This window comes from Bombina bombina, chromosome 3 (assembly GCF_027579735.1).
Source record: "Bombina bombina isolate aBomBom1 chromosome 3, aBomBom1.pri, whole genome shotgun sequence".
NCBI classification, from domain to species: domain Eukaryota; kingdom Metazoa; phylum Chordata; class Amphibia; order Anura; family Bombinatoridae; genus Bombina; species Bombina bombina.
The window spans coordinates 432,214,660-432,234,151 of NC_069501.1; the positions used below are offsets into that span (position 1 = coordinate 432,214,660).

General features: G+C 39.1%; 1 protein-coding gene across 1 annotated transcript in view; it reads right to left on the reverse strand.

The window, feature by feature from the left end:
* The window catches only part of LOC128653401 (protein phosphatase 1H), a 149,614-nt gene that overhangs the window by 56,163 nt on the left and 73,959 nt on the right, over positions 1-19,492 (reverse strand). The window contains exon 4 of the mRNA XM_053706652.1: positions 6,825-6,937. Within this exon, the coding sequence (XP_053562627.1) occupies positions 6,825-6,937 (113 nt within the window). The remainder of the gene's footprint in view (positions 1-6,824; positions 6,938-19,492) is intronic.

The window sequence follows — 19,492 nt, forward strand, 5'->3', positions numbered from 1 at the left end:
CCTCCCTGCAGAAATCTTCATCTACTTTCTGCTAGAGAGTAAATAGTACACACCGGTACCATTTAAAATAACAAACTCTTGCTTGTAGAAAATAAAAACTACAATTCTAACACCACATTCACTTTACCCTTCCGATTGCTTAGAGCCGGCAAAGAGAATGACTGGGGGTGGAGCTAGAGGGGGAGCTATATGGACAGCTCTGCTGTGTGCTCTCTTTGCCACTTCCTGTTGGGAAGGAGAATATCCCACAAGTAAAGGATGAATCCGTGGACTCGGTACATCTTACAAGAGAAAAGTATCCGACCAGTACCTGCCTGGTATAAGGACACTCTAGAACTGCGCAAGGTCCAAGAAAATTTGTCCCGAAGGATCGATAAATGAACTAGAAAAACATAATTCTATTGTTCAACAAGTGCGCAACTTCCGAGGAAGTGCCCACGCGACCTAAATAGCAAGTATCGGTTCCAGAGAAGAACGTTCATAAAAAACGAAAATCTAACAGACATGAGCTTAAGAAAAAAAAACAAATTAAACACATCCATCCGGATCAAACATAATAAAATGAAGGCCGCACCCATCGGGTGAACGCCCACAGTGAATGAGGACGACAACAGGACCAGTCGATGAAAAGCCCCGTTCACCCAAGCTCAGAACTGGAACTGAAAAACAAAGAAAAAGAAAAACGGCTACGTTAAGGAGATTGGCTTCATCCAGAAACGTCATATCGATTTTGCCATCCAGCTTCTAAGGCCTCGGATCCCTCGGCCCGCTAGGACTGGGATCCTCCAACATTGCCAAAACATGTCTTAAAAGAACACGAAGGTGAGCCAGCCTATAATGGAAGGCAAAATCATTCCTCGCCGGATCAACTGAAGACCCTGGCTCTGATATAGGGGCCCCTGAAGCCTCAGGGGCCAACGCTTCCCCAGAAGGCCAAACTGAATTGGGTGATCCCACGCTCGACAGGCCCTGGTTAACGGAACACGGACAGTATCTTAGAAATACTTCACTTGGGAGATATAAATGATCCAGCGCCATAGAAATGGCCATGCGGAACCGTGCCGTAACCTCTGGAGGAAACAAGCCACCCTGGACACCTGCTTGCGTAGCTGGGAAATGGACTGGGGCACTCGCTTCACGGATCATGGAAACCTCGGAGGCGGATGGCTCAATGCACTCTATGCTCCCTGCTTCGGGAGAAGAGAGTACTCTAGAACAGCAATCAGAACATAACTGATGGGTATTGATTACCCGGGCCATTTTATATTCATCACAAGACACATCCTCCGTATCGGAGGCATCTGTGTCGCGCATATCGGAATCCTCCATAATCTTGGGATTACAAAAATGACAAGAAACTAACTGGCACCCTTTAACACCCCCAATGGCTGAGGCACTCACCACCTCCTGTGAACCAGACAACCCACGAGCAAGACTCTCTCGGTCTCCCACAGACAGCATACGGAAGTGAAAACCAACGTAACCACACCCGTCACAAGGTGCACCGTGCCAGTCATGAAAAAGGCGCACAATCTGGAAAGATTGCGTCATTAAAAGAAAGCCGTTATGTTCCGTAAAGGCAGTGAACCTAAGTATATAGCTACACATTTGCAGATAGAACCATATAACAAACATGATTAAAAGTCCCCCTGTTTAATAACACCCCTCAGGAGATATTAACTCATGATTCCTTATTAAGATAAAAGGAGTCCCACTGGGACCCTACCTTGTTTCGTTAACATTACATTCACATATTGAAATAAAATGAAACGATCTTACCGGAATCTACGCCGTGGAACAGGAACACGGCCCTTAAAGGGTGACAGATAGTAGCCTCGCTTCTGACATGGACTTGAGTGAAGAAAGGTAGGCAGCGAAACTCATCAACGCTGATTACCAAGGAGCTGTTAATATGAGTTGGGATGTATTCGCAGGAAAACTCTCCCTGCATCTCCGGACTCTAACTTTCATCCATGCTCTAACTGAGAGGCTGACAGGATTACTAGAAACTCCAGTCCCATTGAGAAGAGTACTACCCTCCATGAGAGACTATCTCGACTTCTGACATTTCTCTGCCAACCTCCTGTGATGAAAGGCAAAGAATGACTGGGGGATGAGGGAAGTGGGGGAGGTATTTAAGCATTTGGATGGGGTGTCTTTGCCTCCTCCTGGTGGCCAGGTTCTGTATTGCCCAAAAGTAATGAATGCAGCTGTGGACTCTTCCCTTTTAAGAAGAAAATTAAGTGCGCCATTAACTAAATAAAAACGGTACGAAAAACCCCCCAGAAAAAACAAACGATCTCTAAGCCCTCCTGTAACAGAGTGCTTTTTGATCTGTATTCCGGATTGCTAACCAAATGTATCGATGCCATCCTATATTGGGGGTCTCTGAATTGTTCTGGATGAACAATAAAGTGTCTATTTCCTTGCCATAAGGTTTTTGCCCTTTGGGAAGTTCCATGTCCACATAAAGTCAGCCTCATAACCCCCTCTTTCTGGTTTCTATATGCTGTGCCCAAAAGAATGTCAGTTACACAAATCTCCATTAAGAGATACTGAGTCCCAATTCTTGTGTTGTTCCACAGAGGGATTAACCCTTAAAGTGCCAGTACTCTCTAACCTAGAAGGGAAAGCACTTACCTGTGGATCCTGTTCTGTCAGGAAGGGAATGATTTCTAAAGGTGTGGCAGATTCCTCTACCTCTACCAGGGACCTGTAGAAAAGAAAGAACAGAATAACTAACTCTGGCTTTCTGAAATAGGGGTAGCAATAATGTTAGAAGTAAAGACTACCTCGCCGTCTTCTAACTGCTAATAGCCACCATTATTATTATTATTATCATCAGGTATTTGTAGAGCGCCAACAGGTTCTGCAGCAATATGAACATAGGTGGTATAAAAAAACGATAACAGGGATCAAATGGGTGAAGGGCCCTGCCGAGAGTTGCACTGTTGTAGTCGGCTCTTATGAAGGTGGACTACAAACAGCTGGGCTCATAGGCTTACATGCTATGGAGTTTTAGGGGATAGCAGTGGAGATAGGAAGGTTAATGTAGGTTGTAAGCGTCCCTGAATAGTAGAGTCTTCAGGGAGCACTTGAAGCTTTTAAAACTAAAACTAGGGGAGATTCTTGTGGAGCGAGGCAGAGAGTTCCATAAGAGGGGAGCCAGTCTAGAGAAATCTTGTAGACGGGAATGTGAGGAGGTAACAAGAGAGGAGGAGAGTAGGAGATCATGAGCGGAGCGAAGGGGACGGGAGGGAGAGTATCTGGAGACAAGGTCTGAGATGTAGGGGGAGCAATGCAATTGAGGGTTTTGTGTGTCAGAGTGAGAATTTTGTGTTTAATCCTGGAGACAAGAGGAAGTCAGTGAAGGGATTGGCAGAGAGGTGCGGCAGATGAAGAGCGACGTGTAAGGAAGATGAGCCTGGCAGAGGAATTCATTATGGATTGTAAAGGAGCTATGTGGCAGCTATGGAGACCAGAGAGGATAGAGTTGCAGTAGTCGAGGCGGGAAAGGATGAGAGAGTGGATTAAAATCTTTGTTGGGTCTTGTGTAAGGAAATGTCTAATTTTAGCGATGTTTTTAAGGTGGAAGTGGCAGGCTTTAGCCAAGGACTGAATGTGAGCAGTGAAAGAAAGATCTGAGTCAAGTGTGACCCCAAGACATCGGGCATGTGAGGTTGGGGTAATGATGGAGTTGTCAACAGTTATAGAGACATGGGGGGTGGAGATTTTTTAAGAAGGGGGGAAAATAAGGAGCTCAGTTTTGGAGAGATTTAGCTTGAGGTAGTGAGAGGACATCCAAGATGAGATATGAGAGCCAGTTAGTGACATGGGTTAGCAAGGAAGGAGATAATTCTGGTGCAGAGAGGTAGATTTGGGTATAGTCGGCATACAAATGATAATGAAACCTGTGGGACGTTATTAAGGAACCTAGTGAGGACGTGTAGATTGAGAAGAGGTAACGGGGCAGAGGATACCCCAGAGAAGGCTACACTAAAGGTACGGTTAGACAGATAGGAAGAGAACCAAGAGAGAGCTGTGTCACAGATGCCGAAGGATTGGAGGGTATAGAGCAAAAAAGGGTGGTCGACAGTATCAAAGGCTGCAGACAGATCAAGGAGGATAAGTAGAGAGAAGTGGCCTTTTGATTTTGCTTTAAGCAGGTTGTTGGTAACCTTAACAATTGCTGTTTCTGTTGAGTGAAGGGGGCGAAATCCAGATTGCAGTGGGTCAAGGAGGGAGTTTAATGTAAGGAAATGGGATAGACATGCATATACTAGCTTTTCAAGAAGCTTTGAGGCAAGAGGTAGTAGGGAAATAGGGCGGTAGTTGGATGGGGAGGTTGGATCGAGAGAAGGTTTTTTGAGGATAGGTGTGACTAATGCATGTTTAAGAGATGTGGGAACTATACCAGTGCTGAGGGAGAGGTTGAAGATGTGTGTGAGTATAGGGGTAAGGGTACTCTTACTAAAGAAATTGACATGGACACAGCATAGCCCCAATCCTTGCTTGCAGGGAAACGTACCCATAAAAAGATTAAACATCTTCAGACGCCATCTTCGCACATCCTCCATTGACAGAGGCAAAGAGAATGACTGGGGATTATGGGTAAGGGAAGTGAGACTTAACAGCTCTGCTGGGGTGCTCTTTGCCTCCTCCTGCTGGCCAGGAGTTGAATATCCCACTAGTAATTAGAATGAAGTCATGGACTCTCCATGCCATAAGAAAGAAATTATAGAATATGAAAACGAAAAAAATAAAAATAAACTTCCTCTATATAAGAGTCCATAAAAGCAGTGTGACAAGACCACAAGGCGAGATAGCATCAAGGGCAAAAGTATTGATGAATTCTGAATGATGGCCCTAAGTGCAGGTGAAAAATTCTGACCACGCCTCTAGAATAATTTTTACTGTCCCTTTAATTGTGTCTCTCACAGTTTCAGGTAATATATCCTTTTGAAGAGAGTTTTGAAGAAAGTTCATATAAAGTGCAATATGTAATTTTCTTATCTCTCAGGGTGTCAGATCATCATGCAAAATTATGTGAAAACCTACTGTTGTAAAATGAGGGCTACATGAATATTCTAGCAGCATGGTGGTATAGTTTGCTTGTAGGAATGTTCAATGATAAACCATATTTTTAAGATGCTTGTAACTTTTGATTGCATGAACACATTTCTTTGAAACTTGTCAGTTTTGTGGGCACCATCAGTGATTGTAACTACTGAAAATTTCAAGTAAATTAATAAATGTTGATTTTGGAGTCATTAAAGGGATATAACTTTCTCTCCTTTAATTTGTTCCCAATTATCCATTGTACCTGCTCTAAAATGTTCATTTTCAATTGTTCTTTCTAAGTATTGTACAGAGACAGAGATAAGTAAGGGAAGCATATGAATGATAAGATAACAAGATCAGATCTGTCAGCAAGCCAAGCCTATTTTGATGGGCTGTGGTTTCAAAGAGCAAACTCAGCTATTTATTTTTCAAAAAGAAGAATGAATGAACAATCTCTCATACGTTTTATATGCTGCTTTTGGTATAACCAGTCATGGGGAACACATTCAGGGAAAAACAATTTTACAGTGAACTGTCCCTTTAAGATTTGAATAAACAAATCATACTTTTCCCCATTTCTTAACAATGAAAACAATTAGCTGAATGTAAAGTAAAACCTGTTGAACCAATTTGTATGTAATTTGGCATGCAGATATATTTATTTTTCTAGCGGATGCTATTCTCAGTGCTGAGATATAATGGTTTAAAGTCACTTAATTTAATATACAAGTAAGTAGTAGTTGCATATGTTGGTCTCTACATTACAGTAGATATGTGCATTTGTGCACTTCGTGACCTAATGAATCAGGAAGAAGGCGGCCGCTCGTGGCATTCAGCTTTTGGAGCCATATTTATTCTTTTGAAAGTGCTACACACTGAGATTTAGATTTGTCAGATCTTAGTCTGCTGCACTTTCACAGGAATAAATACTAATTTTTTAATGTCAGAGTCTTTATCCTCCATTTTAGAGACAGAAAGGGGCGGAGCAGTGATCACATCATGATAATGTGTGTAGGCACCCAGCTGGTGCTTGTGAGGAAAAACTGAGATAAACCAGTAAAAGCTATGAAGCTATTCTGTAACAGTGATAGCCTGCAAAGCAACTAAGCTTTGTTCCAATAAGTATTATAACAAGTATTTCTGTAACTTTATAATAAATTCTAAAGATCATAATACATTTTTGTGTTTGTTTTGGCTAGGTTTAGTAAGTGTATTGTGTGTACTGTTTGTTAACATAGGTTTATGACCTTCAATGCAATTCTGCTGGAGTTAAAGGAACATTCAGTGACAACAGACACTGGTACTGGTAAATCAGACTGTACATGCCAAAAAAAAAAACACACAATTTGTTCTGTTTAGAATAATAAGATTGTTAAAACTGTTATCTTTTAGAGAACAGAACAGTATATCAGTGCCGGGGCCCAATTTTATCGGGCTCCAATTGGCCACAGCAAGAAGATAAGAAACAATACTCATGGGGCTTTTCGAGGGGTATGACACCAATTTTTGAAAACAAAGATCAGCTTTAAATGTTTGAAATCTTGAAAATTTTTTTCACAATGGGGTTCATTACTTGAAAACATTTACTTCGTTATGCAAACTGAGTTCCTATTTACTAATTATATATATATATATATATATATATATATATATTTGATACTGTATGTATATATATATATATATATATATATGTCTCTATACTAGCAGACAAAAATTGCAGCTCAGAACACTACAATTGATAAATACATTGTATCTAGTCTTACCTGCTGTCACCTGCATTGGCTACATAGAGCTTGCCCATTAAATACACAGCCGCGAGGGCACAGCAACCCCCTTCAATTTTATATATTGTTCTCTCTCTTGCAATTTGTTCATCCTGAGGACAGAGAAATTAGCATTAGTATACTAAAAGATTCTGCAATGCATTCTGACTGCTGCATGGCTGTTTCAGTTATGTACAAGCATATACCAGAAGACAGGAAACCATTATTCCTACCTACTAAACTTTTGTATTATTCTACATCCATGTATATGTTCCATCACTACATTAGGTGAGCCAATGAAAGGAGGCATAGATGTGCAGCCACCTATCAGCACATGGTAGTAGAACAAAGCAAATTAGATCAAATTAAATTGGAAAGTTGTGTAAAATTGCATGCTCTGTCTGAGTCATGAATGTTTAAAGGGATATGAATTCCAATTTTTTTTCTTTCATGATTCAGATAGAACATGCAGTTTTAAACAACTTTCTAATTTACCTCTATTATCAATTTTTCTTCTCTTGGTATCTTTTGATAAAAAGCAGAAACGTATGCGTAGAAGTCGGGCCATTTCTGAAACACTATATGGCAGCAGTTTTGCAAGAATTGTATCCATTTGCAAGAGCACTAGATGGTAGCACTATTTCCTGCCATATAGTGCTCCAGATGCCTACCTAGGTATCTCTTCAACACAGTTTCTCATGGGAACTTAGCAGAATTCATAATAGAAGTAAATTGGAAACTTTTTTTTTAAATGGTATGTTCTCTCTGAATCACAAAAGAACATTTTTGGATTTCATATCCCTTTAATTTTGACTTTACTGTCCCTTTAAAGCCCACCAGGTATATTTAGATCATTTTTCCCCCAAGTCTGCCAGACTAAACATACTGTGAAAACTACCAAATCCAAACCAATTTATAAATCTCCAAATAAATGGACTTGCTTCATTTGGCATAGACATATAATTTATATTGTAGTGTGAATAATATACAGTATATATAAGTTGTAATTAGTTATATTGCAATAAAAACACAGAATATAGGTTAAAGTGCCATTAGAGATCTCTTTTAAAAGAACATTTAACATATTTTAAAATAGTTTGTTTTACATGTTAAACATTAACAATTGTTATACGTGCACCCAAAAGTAGCACATAAAAAATTGCATATTTGCTCTTTATGTGAACTCTCTTCAAAGGATAAATAACAAGCAATACATACGTATCTATGTAAGAGACTATTAAAGGGACAGTCAAGTCCCAAAAAAACGTTCATGATTTAAATAGGGCATGTAATTTTAAACAACTTTCCAATTTACTTTTATCACCAATTTTGCTTTGTTCTCTTTGTATTCTTAGTTGAATGCTAAACCTAGGAGGTTCATATGCTAATTTCTTAGACCTTGAAGGCCGCCTCTAATCTGAAAGCATTTTGACAGTTTTTTACCACTAGAGGGCATTAGTTCATGTGTTTCACATAGATAACATTGAGCTCACGCATGTGAATTTACAGAGGAGTGAGCACTAATTGGCTAAAATGCAAGTCTGTCAAATGAACTGACATAAGGGGGCACTCTGCAGAGGCTTAGATACAAGGTAATTACAGAGTTAAAACGTGTATTATTATAACTGTGTTGGTTATGCAAAACTGGGGAATGGGTAATAAAGGGATTATCTATATTTTTAAACAACAAAAATTCAGGTGTTGACTGTCCCTTTAAGACAGTTATTCAATACGGATGTGCATAACTTCATTCACTAATGAAATGAAAGATGAAAATTGCCATGGACTGTGGCTTTAATAAAGATATTTGTGAGTCACTCTTACTCTAATAAATCTGGTGTCAACATTAGCCGAATGCAACAGACTGCAGCAATTTCTGCCCTTTTATTTCATTAACAAATGCTGAATAACAAAATTATGCATTATGCACATCCCTAGTATTTGTGCAGGAACTGACGAGACTTTCCCCTTAAAAGCATAGTAGTTTGATACCTTTTTACCACAGAGATGAGCTTTTAAAATGATGGCACACATTTCAGAACTTTAAATAAAATATATTTAAATACATTTTTAGAAGGACCTGGAAGGCAACTGATTAAGTCACCATTAAAGGGACACTGAATCCAAATTTTATCTTTCATGATTCAGATTTTAAGCAATTTTAAGCAACTAGTTTACTCCTATTATCAATTATTCTTCATTCTCTTGCCATCTTTATTTGAAAAGCAAGAATGTAAGTTTACAAGCCGGCCCATTTTTAGTTTACAACCTGGGTTGTTCTTGCTGATTGGTGGCTAAATGCTGTCCAGGGTCTAAACTAAAAATTGACTGGCTCCTTAAAGGGACATTGAACCCATATTTTTTCTTTCATGATTCAGATAGAGCATGCAATTTTAATCAACTTTCTAATTTACTCCTATTATCAATTTTTCTTCGTTCTCTTGCTATCTTTATTTGAAAATCATGAATGTAAATCTTAGCAGCCAGCCCATTTTAGGTTCAGCACCATGGATAGCGCTTGCTTATTGGAGGCTGACATTTACCCACCAATAAGCAAGCATAACCCAGGTTCTCAACCAAAAATGGGCCAGCTCCTATGCATCACATTCCTGTTTTTTAAATAAAGATAACAAGAGAACAAAGAAAAATTGATAACAGGAGTAAATGAAAAAAATGCTTAAAATTGCATGCTCTATCTGAATCATTAAAGAAAAAAATTTGCGTTTAGTGTCCCTTCAACCCCTTAGTGACCGTCGACGTGCAGGGTACGTCCTCCAAAAAAATACAGTTATTGACCGAGGACGTACCCTGTACGTCGTTGGTCTTTGAAAGCGGTGGAAGTGATCCTGATCGCTTCCAGTCGCTTTCCTGTTATTGCAGTGATGCCTCGATATTGAGGCATCCTGCAATAACAGTTTTTAGCAGTCCGATGCAGAGAGTGCGCGTTCACGGGGGTGGGTGCGCGCACGGCGAGTGGGAACCCTGCACTATGGAACAAGTGTAAGGAGGGACAAGGTGGGACTCGGTGGGAGAGAGGGTGGGAATAAAAAATATTAAGCGATCTGGGAGAGGGTGCCAGTACCCAATACAGCACACAATAAGGCAGAGGGGGGAGGGGATAGAGAGCTGTTTGGGGGTGGTCCAGGGAGGTTGGGGGCTAAGGGGGGATCCTACACAGCAGAATTATTATTATTATTATTTTTTTTTAAAAAACAAAAAACTTTTATTTTAGTACTGGCAGACTTTCTGCCAGTACTTAAGATGGCGGGGACAATTGTGGGGTGGGGGAGGGAAGAGAGCTGTTTGGGAGGGATCAGGGGGTGTGATGTGCCAGGTGGGAGGCTGATCTCTACACTAAAGCTAAAATTAACCTTACAAGCTCCCTAATTAACCCCTTCACTATTGGGCATAATACACGTGTGGTGCACAGTGGCATTTAGCGGCCTTCTAATTACCAAAAAGCAACCCCAAAGCCATATATGTCTGCTATTTCTGAACAAAGGGGATCCCAGAGAAGCATTTACAACCATTTATGCCATAATTGCACAAGTTGTTTGTAAATAATTTCCGTGAGAAACCTAAAGTTTGTGAAAAAATTTGTGAAAAAGTGAATGATTTTTTTTATTTGATCGCATTTGGCGGTAAAATGGTGGCATGAAATATACCAAAATGGGCCTAGATCAATACTTTGGGATGTCTTCTAAAAAAAAAATATACATGTCAAGGAATATTCAGGGATTCCTGATAGATATCAGTGTTCCAATGTAACTATCGCTAATTTTGAAAAAAAGTGGTTTGGAAATAGTAAAGTGCTACTTGTATTTATTGCCCTATAACTTGCAAAAAAGCAAAGAACATGTAAACATTGGGTATTTCTAAACTCAGGACAAAATTTAGAAACTATTTAGCATGGATGTTATTTGGTGGTTGTAGATGTGTAACATATTTTGGGGATCAACGTTAGAAAAAGTGTGTTTTTTTTTCATTTTTTCCTCATATTTTATAAAAAAAAATTATAGTAAATTATAAGATATGATGAAAATAATTGTATCTTTAGAAAGTCCATTTAATGGCGAGAAAAACGGTATATAATATGTGTGGGTACAGTAAATGAGTAAGAGGAAAATTACAACTAAACTCAAACACCGCAAAAATGTAAAAATAGCCTTGGTCCCAAACGGACAGAAAATGGAAAAGTGCTGTGGTCATTAAGGGACACTGAACCCAAATTTTTTCTTTTGTGATTCAGATAGAGCATGCAATTTGAAGCAATTTTCTAATTTACTCCTATTATCAAATTTTCTTCATTGTCTTGGTATTATTACTTGAAAAGCCAGAATGTTAGTTTAGATGCCGGCCCAGTTTTCGTAAACAACCTGGGTTGTTCTTGCTGATTGATGGATAAATTCACCCACCAATAAACAACTCCTTTCCAGGGTTCTGAACCAAAAATTGTCTCGCTCCTTAGCTTAGATGCCTGCTTTTTCAAATAAAGATAGCAAAAGAACGAAGAAAAATTGATACAAGGAGTAAATTAGAAATTTGCTTAAAATTGCATGCTCTATTTCAATCACGAAAGAAAAAAATTGGGTTCAGTGTCCCTTTAGCTTAGATGCCTTCTTTTTCAAATAAAGATAGCAGGAGAACGAAGAAAAATGAATAATAGGAGTAAATAAGAAAGTTGCTTAAAATTGCATGCTCTATCTGAATCATGAAAGAAAAAATGTGGGTTTACTATCCCTTTCTTTCATTATATATGTAGATTAATTTCACACAGATTCTTTCTTCTCTCAGATGTATGTATACATGTATATTATATATGTATTTTATATAGAGACATACATACAACATCAAGAGAGTCTGACATTCTCTTGGAAGCACATAGCTAGATTAAAACCAGAATGAAAGAGCTAGTTAAAGCAGGGGTCAGCAACCTTGGGCCCCCAGATGTTTTGGAACTACATTTCCCATGATGCTCAGACAACCTAAAGAGTGCTCATTTATCCTAAAGTTGCTTAAACCTATTATATATACAAAATGTATACTCAGATATACCATACTATACAATGTATAACCATGAGAGGAAATGGGAATAATCATCTTTCATATTATACCCCAAAAATGTAAAGGCTTTATTTCAATAAGATAGACCTTTAATCAGAACCATTATATTCTCTATTAAAGGGACAGTCAAGTCCAAATAAAACTTTCATGATTCAAATAGGGCATGTCATTATAAACAACAATCCAATTTACTTTTATCACCAATTTTGTTTTGTTCTCTTGGTATTCTTAGTTGAAAGCTAAACCTAGGTGGTTCATATGCTAATTTCTTAGACCTTGAAGGCCGCCTCTAATCTAAATGCATTTTGACAGTTTTTCACCACTAGAGGGAGTTAGTTCATGTGTTTCATATAGATAACATTGAGCTCATACACATGAATTTACCTAGGAGTGAGCAGCACTAATTGGCTAAAATGCAAGTCAGTCAAAATAACTGAAATAAGGGGGCAGTCTGCAGAGGCTTAGATAGAGGTAATTACAGAGGTAAAACGTGTATTAGTATAACTGTGTTGGTTATGCAGAACTGGGGAATGGGTAATTAAGGAATGATCTATCTTTTAAAACAACACACCTTCTGGTGTTGACTATCCCTTTAATATCTACACATGTTCAGGTCATTTCCTTAACAAAATGTTTTTTTATAATGAATCCTCGCACATTGTGACACAGTATTTGGAGGAATAGTTAATTTTAGTTTTTACTTTTTACATCATTAGTTTCTCAAAAAATACCTGAACAATTCTTTATTTTAATCTGGACATGGATCATAATTCATTTCCTCATTTAAGTCCTGTGGTTGCAAAGAGTCCATATTATAGATCGATTTACATTCGTCTTTTAATAGCAGTTTATCAAAATCTCCTCCTCTAGATTTTTAATCAATTAACTCTAGTTCTATCCAATGAAAATCTCTGTCACTGCTATTATGACACTCCATAAAGTGTCTTGCTATTCCACTACTTTTAATCCTTTTCTATTCAATATCCCTAAGATGTTCCTTAATATGTTCATGTAGTTCCCTATAAGTTTTACCTATGTAGAATTTTGGACAAGAGCGTGTAACTAGCTAATTTAACACCAGTACTCCTACAATTTATATGGCCTTTAATTGAAAACTTTTTCCCACTTAAATTCATTATTTTGTTTCCTTTTAGCATAAATTTACTGATTCCAGATTTTTTCTATTTAACCAATTTTTATTTGTATTTATATTCGGTCTGATGAAATAAATGTGACCAACTTATCTTTAAGGGAAGGGGCTCTCTGAGCCGTTAACGAGTGAGATTCTCCCACAATTTCTGTTATTTCTTTATCAATTGTTAACACTTTCCATTTAAAATCATTCCATCTACTATTGTAGGTTGATATATATCTGACTTTAGACTTTCTCTAGATGTCTTTTTTGCTCTCTGATAACCTTTCTTAATTCAGGAGTTTAAGTACCATCGGGCCTTAAACCTTTTAGTTTGATCCTCATCACATTCCTTGAATTTTGACATGGTGGAGCAACTTCTACAATGTCTCAGGCATTGTCCTACTGGAATAGATTTTATTTGTGTTAAAGGATGGTGACTCCTCTAAAAGTGTATTGGCCGCCGTGGATTTTCTAAAGGATTGGGTAATTGTTTTATCACCTAATTTGCTAATTTTTAAATCTAGGAATGTAAGTTCTGTTTCAATATAAGTATAAGTGAATTTTAAGTTCCAATCATTCTGGTTTAGTATCTCCATGAACTCCTTTAGTTCATCCAGGGTTCCATATAACGGATCTGATTAAAAGTCTGTCTTATTGAAACAGAGCCTTACATTTATTTGGGTATAATTATATGAAAGATGATGATTCACATTTTCTCTCATGGTTATACATTGTATATTATGATATATCTGAGTATACATTTTGTATACACTGTATAATAGGTTTAAGTAACTTTATGATAAATAAGCAAAACTATTGGTCTAATTCCTCGAACCCTTACTATGTGTAAAAAAAGCCAGTGCAGCTGTCACTCTGAATGACGCTTGGGAAAGTCCAATCAAAATTGAAAGGTGAAAAGTGTGTATTGCTTAACGGCCATGCCCCTGGTGATGATGAGTGTGGCGGCATATATATATATATATATATATATATATATACATATACATACATACATACATACTGAACATACACTCACCAGCCACTTTATTAGGTACACCTTGCTAGTACCGGGTTGGACCCCCTTTTGCCTTCAGAACTGCCTTATTCTTTGTGGCATAGATTCAACAAGGTGTTGGAAACATTCCTCAGACATTTTGGTCCATATTGACATGATAGCATCTCTGTAAACCCTAGAGATGGTTGTGCATGAAAATCCCAGTATATCAGCAGTTTTTGAAATACTCAGACCAGCCTGTCTGGCACCAACAACCATGCCACGTTTAAAGTCACTTAAATCCCCTTTCTTCCCATTCTGATGCTTGGTTTGATGCCTAAATGTATTTAGTTGCTGCCCTTGTGATTGGCTGATTAGCAATTTGTGTTAACAAGCAATTGAACAGGTGTACCAAATAAAGTGGCCGGTGAGTGTGTGTGTGTGTATATATATATATATATATATATATATATATATCTTTATAAAAATAAAAATCATCATTAACTTAATACCTAACATTGTGTGCCATTGAATTTCCTTGCTTTTTATATGAAATTGAATTATAATTATATATTAAAATTTTACATTTTCAGTTGAGTGTCTTTTGTGCTGTAGTACTGAGCTATTGTTTTAGTGAGTTTGTTTAAACTGTATTTCTACATTTAAACTTATAAAATATATGTACTGAAGTGTCTCACATTTTCTTTCATAATGTGATGAGAGTCGGTGAGTCCATTACGTCTGGGATTCAATTCCTGGCCACTAGGTCGAGGCAAAGATTCCCAAAACTCAAGGAGTACTCAAATCCCTTCCACCTCTCTGAAAAGTCAGTGGCCTAGATTTGGAGTTCTGCGTTAGCCGTCAAAACCAGCGTTAGAGGCTCCTAACGCTGGTTTTGGGCTACCGCTGGTATTTAGAGTCGTGTAGGTAAGGGTCTAACGCTCACTTTCCAGCCGCGACTTTTCCATACCGCAGATCCCCCTACGCCATTTGCGTATCCTATCTTTTCAATGGGATCTTTCTAACGCCGGTATTTAGAGTCTTGGCTGAAGTGAGCGTTAGAAATCTAACGACAAAACTCCAGCCACAGAAAAAAGTCAGGAGTTAAGAGCTTTCTGGGCTAACGCCGGTTCATAAAGCTCTTAACTCCTGTGCTCTAAAGTACACTAACACCCATAAACTACCTATGCACCCCTAAACCGAGGTCCCCCCACATCGCCGCCACTCTATTAAAATGTTTTAACCCCTAATCTGCTGACCGCACACAGCCGCCACCTACGTTATACTTATTTACCCCTAATCTGCTGCCCCTAACACCGCCGACCCCTACATAATATTTATTAACCCCTAATCTGCCCCCCACAACGTCGCCGCCAGCTACCTACAATAATTAACCCCTAATCTGCCGACCGCACACCTCCGCCACCTACGTTATACTTATGTACCCCTAATCTGCTGCCCCTAACACCGCCGACCCCTATATTATATTTATTAACCCCTAATCTGCCCCCCATAACGTCGCCGCCAGCTACCTACAATAATTAACCCCTAATCTGCTGACCGCACACCGCCGCCACCTACGTTATACTTATGCACCCCTAATCTGCTGCCCCTAACACCGCCGACCCCTATATTATATTTATTAACCCCTAATCTGCCCCCCACAACGTCGCCGCCAGCTACCTACAATAATTAACCCCTAATCTGCCTAATCTGCCGACCGGACCTCACCGCTACTCTAATAAATGTATTAACCCCTACGTTATACTTAACGGAATTAAGGTAGGAAAAATCTGATTGGCTGATGGAATCAGCCAATCAGATTCAAGTTCAATCCGATTGGCTGATTGGATCAGCCAATCAGACTGAGCTCGCATTCTATTGGCTGTTCCGATCAGCCAATAGAATGCCAGCTCAATCTGATTGGCTGATTGGATCAGCCAATCTGATTTAACTTGAATCTGATTGGCTGATTCCATCAGCCAATCAGATTTTTCCTACCTTAATTCCGATTGGCTGATAGAATCCTATCAGCCAATCGGAATTCGAGGAACGCCATCTTGGATGACGTCCCTTAAAGGAACCTTCATTTTTCAGTTGGACGTCGAAAGAAGAGGATGGATCCGCGCCGGAGGTCTTCAAGATCAGCCGCTCGTCATCGGATGGAACAACATAGAAGATGCCGCCTGGATGAAGATGTTTGCCGGTCCGGATGTCCTCTTCTGCCCGGATAGGATGAAGATTTCTTCCCGAAGATGGACTTCTTCATTTGCCGCTTGGATCAAGACTTCACCCGAAGGATGGACGTCACTCTTCAGCCCCCGCTTGGGCTTGGATCAAGACTTCGGAGGCTTGGATCAAGACTTCGGAGGACGGATCAGTGAACCCGGCGTGGTGAAGATAAGGTAGGAAGATCTTCAGGGGCTTAGTGTTAGGTTTATTTAAGGGGGGTTTGGGTTAGATTAGGGGTATGTGGGTGGTGGGTTGTAATGTTGGGGGGGGGGGGTATTGTATGTGGTTTTTTTACAGGCAAAAGAGCTGAATTATTTGGGGCATGCCCCGCAAATGGCCCTTTTCAGGGCTGGTAAGGTAAAAGAGCTTTGAACTTTTTTAATTTAGAATAGGGTAGGGCATTTTTTTATTTTGGGGGGCTTTGTTATTTTATTAGGGGGCTTAGAGTAGGTGTAATTAGTTTAAAATTGTTGTAATATTTTTCTAATGTTTGTAAATATTTTTTTATTTTTTGTAACAGTTCTTTTTTATTTTTTGACTTTAGTTAGTTTATTTAATTGTAGTTATTTGTAGGTATTGTATTTAATTAATTTATTGATAGTGTAGTGTTAGGTTTAATTGTAACTTAGGTTAGGATTTATTTTACAGGTAATTTTGTAATTATTTTAACTAGGTAGCTATTAAATATTAAATAACTATTTAATAGCTATTGTACCTGGTTAAAATAAATACAAAGTTGCCTGTAAAATAAATATTAATCCTAAAATAGCTACAATGTAATTATTATTTATATTGTAGCTATATTAGGGTTTATTTTACAGGTAAGTATTTAGCTTTAAATAGGAATAATTTATTTAATAAGATTTAATTTATTTTGTTAGATTTAAATTATATTTAACTTAGGGGGGTGTTAGGGTTAGACTTAGCTTTAGGGGTTAATACATTTATTATAGTAGCGGTGAGGTGCGGTCGGCAGATTAGGGGTTAATTATTGTAGGTAGCTGGCGGCGACGTTGTGGGGGGCAGATTAGGGGTTAATAAATATAATATAGGGGTCGGCGGTGTTAGGGGCAGCAGATTAGGGGTACATAGGGATAACGTAGGTTGCGGGGGTGTACGGAGCGGCAGATTAGGTGTTAAAAAAAATATGCAGGGGTCAGCGATAGCGGGGGCAGCAGATTAGGGGTTAATAAGTGTAAGGTTAGGGGTGTTTAGACTCGGGGTACATGTTAGGGTGTTAGGTGCAGACATAGGAAGTGTTTCCCCATAGGAAACAATGGGGCCGCGTTAGGAGCTGAACGCTGCTTTTTTGCAGGTGTTAGGTTTTTTTTCGGCTCAAACAGCCCCATTGTTTTCTATGGGGGAATCGTGCACGAGCACGTTTTTGAAGCTGGCCGCGTCCGTAAGCACCACTGGTATTGAGAGATGCAGTGGCGGTAAATTATGCTATACGCTCCTTTTTTGGAGCCTAACGCAGCCATTCTGTGAACTCTAAATACCAGCGGTATTTAAAAGGTGCGGCCAAAAAAAAGCATGCGTAGCTAACGCACCCCTTCTAACGCAAAACTCCAAATCTAGGCGAGTGTAATCTTTGCCTTCCAGGAGGACTGTGAAGAATTGAGGTGCTCCACATTCTTTCATGAGAGGGGTCTCAGACTAATTTGAGGCCCTAATTTTCTCCCACAGAACTGTTACTGGAAGACAGAGCAAACACTGGAGTATAGGGTAGTGACATAATTACTCCCAGTGAAGGAGTTAGTCACAAGCCTGCCACAGGTGTCACAGGTACCGGTATCCAAGCCTCCTCCTGTTGGGTCACCGATATACTCCTTATAGTTATACTCTGATCTGACATACACAGCACTGGATGGGGTCTTCTACTGGATGCAAGTGTGTCTGCATGGGTAAGTTAAGTAGAGTAAGTGCAGGTAAGTACAGTCTTTCACTTTGCACTCACATAGCCTACCGGCTATTAGCAGGTACAGTTAGCAAATTACACATCATAGCCAGGGGACAAAAGAAAACACAATTTATACTTACCTGGTAAATTAATTTCTTTCGAGGTGGTCTACAAGACCCACTCAGTTATATAATTTCTTTAGTTTTTGGCGACAGATTTCAGTTTTGCACCTCAAACGTGAAAGTAAACTCAATTGCTTGAGCATTCAGATACAACCTTAAAGTGAAGGTAAACTTTGATGAATGAAAGCCCGGTTTTTAAAAATACTATTAAAAACAGGGTCACTTTCATTCATTAAAGTTTAGAAAGCAGCCGTTTTGTTTAAAAACTTACCTTTCTTTTCACAGCCGGAGCAGCTTCCCCCGCCTGGAGATTCTCTCTTCACACGTCAGCAATGACCAATCCGGCTTCCTACAATCACAGCTTTCCCCCCAGAAGTAACATTGCCTGAGGCCATGCTGTGATTTGAGGAAGCCAGATTAGTCATTACTGATGTGTGAAGAGAGGATCTCCGGGCGGGGGAAGCTGCTCGGGCTGTGTAAAGAAGAAAGGTAAGTTTTTAAACAAAACGGCTGCTTTCTAAACTTTGATGAATGAAAGTGCCCCTGTTTTTAATAGTATTTTTAAAAAACAGGCTTTCATTAATCAAAGTTTACCTTTACTTTAAAGACTGTGTGTGTGGCATGAGCTGCACCTCTAAGGTTGTGTGTGTCTTGTACATGTGGCATGAGCTGTCCTTTGTGCGTGTTTGCACTGTGAAATGTCCATTTAAGCCTCTGTTTTGGTGTAGGTGTGAAGTAATCTGTCTTTAAATGTTTGCGTTATGTTTGTGCCTGTAAGTTTAAGACTCTGTACGTGGAGTGAACTATCCATTGAAGACTGTGTGCATTGCTTATGCCTGTCGCTTTAAGACTTTGTGAGCGTATGGTGAGCTGCCTCTTTAATGCTTTATGCGTGTTGGGTCTTTTACACTGTTTTTGGGTGTGCTTTAAGGCTGTGTGCTTTGTGTGAGTGTATTTGTCACTTTAACATTAAGTTCATGGTGTAAACCATTCCTAAAAATCTGAGTGCACCAAGTGTTTGTGGATCTGTACCTTAAAAACAGTGTACGTGTGATGTGAGTTGTCCCTTTAAAGGGAATGTGTACTGGCTGTGTGCATTGTATGTGTCTATTCCTTTAAGACTGAGGGCCTGGTGATCTAAAGTTCTCTGCTCAGATAAGATTGTCTAAGATGTCTCATCAGTACTGCGAGGCCCCTCAAATGATTTTAGATAAGCAAATT